Source organism: Tupaia chinensis, unplaced genomic scaffold (assembly GCF_000334495.1).
Source record: "Tupaia chinensis unplaced genomic scaffold, TupChi_1.0 Scaffold000146_1, whole genome shotgun sequence".
Lineage (NCBI taxonomy): Eukaryota > Metazoa > Chordata > Mammalia > Scandentia > Tupaiidae > Tupaia > Tupaia belangeri.
In genome coordinates this window covers 5,404,203-5,410,058 of record NW_006159616.1, presented here as the reverse complement: position 1 = coordinate 5,410,058, position 5,856 = coordinate 5,404,203, and the positions used below count along the sequence as shown (strand labels likewise).

The 5,856-nt window shown below is 56.3% G+C and overlaps 1 protein-coding gene across 1 annotated transcript in view; it reads left to right on the top strand.

The window, feature by feature from the left end:
• PAX7 (paired box 7) overlaps positions 1–5,856 on the top strand; it is a gene marked incomplete at its 5' end in the record, with an annotated part of 111,347 nt that overhangs the window by 100,745 nt on the left and 4,746 nt on the right. The window contains one exon of the mRNA XM_027770669.1: positions 1,918–2,164. Coding sequence (XP_027626470.1) covers positions 1,918–2,164 — 247 coding nt within the window. The remainder of the gene's footprint in view (positions 1–1,917; positions 2,165–5,856) is intronic.

The window sequence follows — 5,856 nt, the reverse complement described above, 5'->3', positions numbered from 1 at the left end:
GCTGAGCGGAGTGCGGGAGCATAGAAGAGAGAAAATGATAAGGGGCCCTGCTCACAGCCTTTGGAGAAGCCAGAACCCCCAGGGGTGAGGGCTCCCACCCGCTCACCCCTGAACAGCTGCCCAGGAAACAAGCCATGCTGCTCCCTGGGGGGAGAGCCCTGAAGGGGTCAGACCATCCACTCCACCCTTGAGCAGCAATCTCAGCCATTCACTGGGGTCAGGTGAACTGGACCCCACCCCGCCACAGACCTGCTGTGAGAGTGGGGGAAGCCATGCCCTTCGTGGGCCTCGTTTTCTCATCTGAGAGATGGCCCCCAGCTCTGCCCACACATCCCTGCAGAGCTCAGGCTGGGAGTCACGGGCATCAGTTGCTAAGAGAAGGGGAAGGGGAGAAGGGACGGGAGGAGGGTTGCAGGGGCTGGGGCTGCTCTCTGTGCCAGCAGCACTCACCTCTCTCCCAGCCACCTCTGAGTCAGGGACCATGAAGGTGCTTCCCCAGGAGCAGGGCTGTCGCGGAAGTTCAGGGCCACCCCTGAGGTGGCACTGGCCATAAGTGGAGGTGCTTACAGTCTGGCCCTGGCCTTGACCCGAGGAACCATGTCAGTGCCCTCGACAGTGGCCATGCCCGTGCCTGTGTAGGAACGCAGCCAGCAGCGGCAGGTGCACCTGTTCAGGTGTGCAGTCGGCAGCAAGAGCACTGCTTCGAAGCCCGCGGACTGCGCTCTCCCCTGGCAGGAAGTCGAGTGCATGCTGCCCAGCACAGCTTACCATGTCACCTTCAGCTTGCTGGGGTCACGTTATGAGCAAAGCTGTCCCCACCTGGTGCTCAGGGCCTCCCTCCTGCCAGGACCTGCCTCTCCCTGTGACTCCTGCCCTGATCCCTCCAAACTGACCAGGACGTGTGCTCTGTCACTCTCTAGGGCCTCTTTCAATCTCACTGTCTCTACCCACTCTGTTATGGAGAGCTGGACAATAGATACCACCTCCCCTGGAGCAATGCCAGGTCTCTAGGCACCCTTCTCTGGGATCCCACGGACCCCTGCGCTGTCTCTACCATGCACCGTGGCTTAGTGGTCTTTGCTAGACAACCTACCACCAGACCTGGGCTCCCTCTCTTCCCCTCACCATGGCTCTTTCTCCTCTGAAGTCCCAGGGCCCAGTGCATATTGGCAGAGTGAATAAGCAAACACCCCAATGTCTGCACACCAGGTTCTTTAAGCTGAGTTTCCAGAGAAGTTTCGCCCTGTTGGTCTGAGTTGCCAGCATGGATGGTGAGTTCTTGTCTGCTGAGCCAGGCCAAGCAGAGAAGGAGCTGAAGGTCAAAGAATCAAAGACAGGTGCCTGGGAGGCCACTTGAAAGCACCTGCCATGTACTCTGGTGTCGTAGAGCCAGGAAGCTCAAAGTCCCAGAGAAGTTGAGAGTGGAGTAAGCCTAGCACAGGAATGAAGCAGGCCAGACAGATGAGAGTCCTGCTCGAACATTAGTGTGTGCAGATGGGGGCACCCTCATCTGCTGGGGGAGGCACAGCCCCCACCTAGGAGAGCTGCTGGACTGAAGGAGAGGCACTGCTGCCTGGGCAGTGTGCTCGTGCATTCATTCATGCACACCTGCATGCATTCAGGAGACAGGCCTAGGGTGCCTCATGGAGCCAGGCCCTGGGGACAGAGGTGAGTAGCCTGCCCTGCTCCTAGAGCACTCAGCGGAGGGAGCCTCTGGGGGCAGGACTCGGGCAGAGGAACCCTAAAGACCAGTAACCAGCTCGTGCAAAGGCACACGGACCAGGGAAACGGAGGGCCTGGAAGCTGCAGGGTCCTCGAGGGCAGCTCCAGCAAAGGCCTGCCCAGGCCAGCCCGGCGTCATCCAGGCATGTCTGTGGGCCCATCCTCTGAGCCCAGCACCCTGGTCTCTCCCCGCAGGTGATGAGCATACTGAGCAACCCCAGCGCAGTGCCTCCACAGCCGCAGGCCGACTTCTCCATCTCCCCGCTGCACGGCGGCCTGGACTCGGCCACCTCCATCTCGGCCAGCTGCAGCCAGCGTGCCGACTCCATCAAGCCAGGAGACAGCCTGCCCACCTCCCAGTCCTACTGCCCACCTACCTACAGCACCACCGGCTACAGCGTGGACCCCGTGGCTGGCTACCAGTACGGCCAGTATGGCCAAAGTGAGTGCCTGGTACCCCAGTGTTCCCCTTCCCAACCCTGTCCCCATTCCAAGGGCCTCCTACTTATCTGTGGAGAGCTGCAAGGTGGGGTGGGGTGGGGGGTGCCCATTTCCTAGATGGGTAAATCAAGGTTCATAGACAAAGAAGGGTTGAACTAAGATGAAACTGAGCTGGCTGTCAAACCCAAGTCATCTGAGCAGGCCCTGCCCTGCTCTTGGGCTCCCAGAGGAATGTAACAAGAGCCGCCATTGTCTTTTAACATTTTCTAGTAGCTGCGTTTTAAAAATGTGTGGAGAAACTAGTAGGATTATTTTACTCACATTTTTTATTTAACCCAATATTCTAAAAAAAGACGATCATTTCAGCATGTAATCCATGTAAAATTATTAATGAGATACTTTGCATTCTCTTTTCCATACTGGGTATCTGAAACCCAGTGTGTATTTGACACTTAGAGCCCATTTTAAGTCTGACACTTAAGTTTTCGTGGGGAGTATTCAATTGGTATTTAAATTTCATAAAACTTACAAGAGAAATTGGATTTACACACCCAGGTTGTTCCCGATGTTCTTACCAGTTTCCAACCACTGAATAACTACATTTAAGTCTGATTCTCAATGTAAAGATCAAGTCTAATATTTAGAATTCAGCCCCCTGGTTGTACTGGCCACAGTTCTAGGGCGTGGCAGCCATACATGACTGGTGGCCACCAGGTTGGGCAAGGCAGTGAGATCCTGCCCCACTCTGCACCTGTGTACCCGGGAGCTGTGGTCTGAGCACGCTCTACTCCACCTCAGCCTCGGTTTCCTCACACCCTCTGCAGCCACTGTCCCCGGCACCTCAGCCAAAGGCTCGATGAGGCCGCCTGGTGGGGCCAGCAGCAGGGCAGGCCCAGGCGGGACAGGGAGCCAGAGGTCACGGCGCCCCTCCTGCTCTGCCTCCCAGCAAAGGCCTCACCTGCTGGTGTCAAACTAATCAGAAGGGCGTGTGCGAGAGGATGAGGCCTCCCAGCCCTAGGGCCTCCTTGGCCCCAGCCACAGCCCTGGCCGGCCTGGCTGACCTCTGCTTCCTGCGCTCTCCCCACCCGCTCATCCTGCATGGCCTTGGCCTCCCGGCTAAACCAGGCCCAGCTGTGCCAGCCTCCACCTCCCAGCTGTGCGCAGACCCTTCCTGTGCATGTTTGTGTATGTGCGTGTGCATGTGGGTGAGTGGCAGTACATGTCACGGGTGTGTCACAGCTCACGCATGTGCTTCTGTGCAGGCATTGTGTGCATCTGAATACTTCAGCATCCGTGTATAAGGGCACATGCGTGGGCGAGCATGTGTACATGTGTAAATGTATGAACGGGCAAAGATGCATATGACTGTTCACATGTGTGTGCATACAAATGAGCATATTGCATACACCTGGTATGCCCACAGGCTCAGGTGTGCACACACATGTGCACACACATATGTGAGTGTATTGGCTGCAACAGACACACGTGTGTTTAAGTGTGTATGCAAGTATGTACATGCAGTCTCATGTGTCTATGTGCTTGTATGTTTGGTCTGTGTGTGTATTTAATCTCTACATGGACATGTGCACAGACAGTATGAGTGTGCAGATGTGTATGGCTGCATGTATGTGTGTATAGATGTGCATTCACACATAGACACATGCTCATGTGTGTCTGGTGTGTGTAAGTATGGTGTGGGCACTTATGCTGTGTGTGCATGTGTAAACGGTGCATGTGTGTCTGGGTGTATGCACAGGTATGGCCTTGTGCGCTTGTATGTTGAGGTAATTTGAGTGTGTACATCTGGTCTGTCTGTGTAACTGTGTATGTGAAAGTGTGTGTGAGGGAGCACTTGTCTTCAGGGTGCACACGTATGCACGGGAGTGTTTCCAGAAGGCCCAGGGCGCCCCTGCCCCAGCCCATGTTCCTGGGCACAGAGCGGGACACACATGCTCTTGATAAAGATTTTCGAGTGGCTCCAGCGGCAGCCCGGCCTGGGGCAGGCGTTAGTCACACCCTGAGCTGTGCCCTGCTCCAGGGGCGCCTGCCCAATTCGGAAATAAAATTAACCCCAAAGTCAGCATGGGGGCTGCAGGGGAGGGGGATCAAAAGGGAAGGGGCCCAGGAGGCCAGTGGGCCAGAGCAGTTCCCCTCCTCCCCAGCCTTTTACTCCCTTTCCCCTCCTCCCGCTGCTTCCTCCACTCTTCCCCTCTGCCTCCTCCTCCACTGCCTTCTCTCCCTCCCCTGCCAGCTCTGCCCTGCTCTGTTCTCTCACTCTCCAAGGACAGCTTGGAGCACCTAATGGGACACATTCTCCAAGGAATCCTGGAGGAACCCCAGCACAGGCTCCATCCCACCCCCCGGAGGCTCATGGCTGGGAGGAGCAGGGGAAAGTCCGCTCTTCTGCCCCCAATGAGTGGCAAGTCACACACGTGCCTCTCTGAGCCTCAGTCTTCCCATCTGTGAAAAGGGCCAGGGATTAGTCTGCCGTCCCAGAGTTCTGCCATTACACTGTCTCCCTCGCCCCGGATGAACGTTCTGGGGCAGCCCAGGGACACATATTCCCGGTGACCACCTGCCTCACGTCCATGCCAGTTGAGTACACCTGTGATTGGGCTCTCACAGTGCGTGTGCAAGAGTCTCATGCCCTGAACTGCCCCGTGGATGCCCAGGTCACTTGCCACTTCATCACATCTGTCGTGAGCCCAAGTGTAGCCCACAGGCTCTGGGCCCGTTTACACATGCTTCTCATTCCTGTAATGCACAAAGTTATGTCTCCCAGGCTCAGACAGACAAAGCAGGCTCAGAGGGGCTCAGTCGTTTGCCCAAGGTCCCACAGCAGGGAATGGTGACTCAAAGTCTCCTAACTTCAAACCACACATGTAGTGACACACTCCTAGACTCAGCCACGTGTGGACTCATGTTCATAACCTCGCACGCACCGACATACGGACAGGTACACACTCACACAGATGGATATGTTTGCGAGTGTACACGGCTTCAGGATTCAGATAGGCACAGTGCGTGTGTAGGAAGGAAGGTGACCTGAGCATTTATTGCGCACCTACTATGGGCCTGGCCTTTCATCCTCCGGGCCACCTTGTGCACTGTGCATGGTTATTCCCGCCAGGCAGCTGAAGGAGAGGGACCCCAGGGAGGTCCTTTGCCCTCGGTCCAGTAGTACATACTGATGTGTTCAGCCTGGAAGGTGCTTTTGGCCCAGAACATGTCCCCAGGTCAAACCCTAAGCACAGGTCCTCCTCTTCTCCTGGGCCCTCTTCCCAGGGACACCTGCACGTCTTCTTTTCCTGCTCCAGCCATTGTCCATCCATCTGTCTGTCGCTCCCTGTCCCTGGAGGGGGTGGGGGCAGGGGGCCGGGGACAGGGCATGCGGCAGATTAATATGGCCCTGGTGTTCCCAGAGGCCAGGGCTGTACTAATGATGGGGCTGATAGAACGCAGAAGTGTGAAAAGAATTTTAATAGATCTGACAAGTCTAATAAGAATTTGTGTCCAGAAGGGTCCCCCTCTGGGGCTGCAGGCTGACGAAGCGCTGACGGATGGGTTTGCCTGTTGGGCACCGCCGCCACATCTCCTGCCAACTCCCGATTAATCTAATTTGAGATGTTTAGAACCTGGGTGCGGGCGTGAGGCAGAGGAGGGGAGACACAGAGAGACAGAGGGACAGGGAAG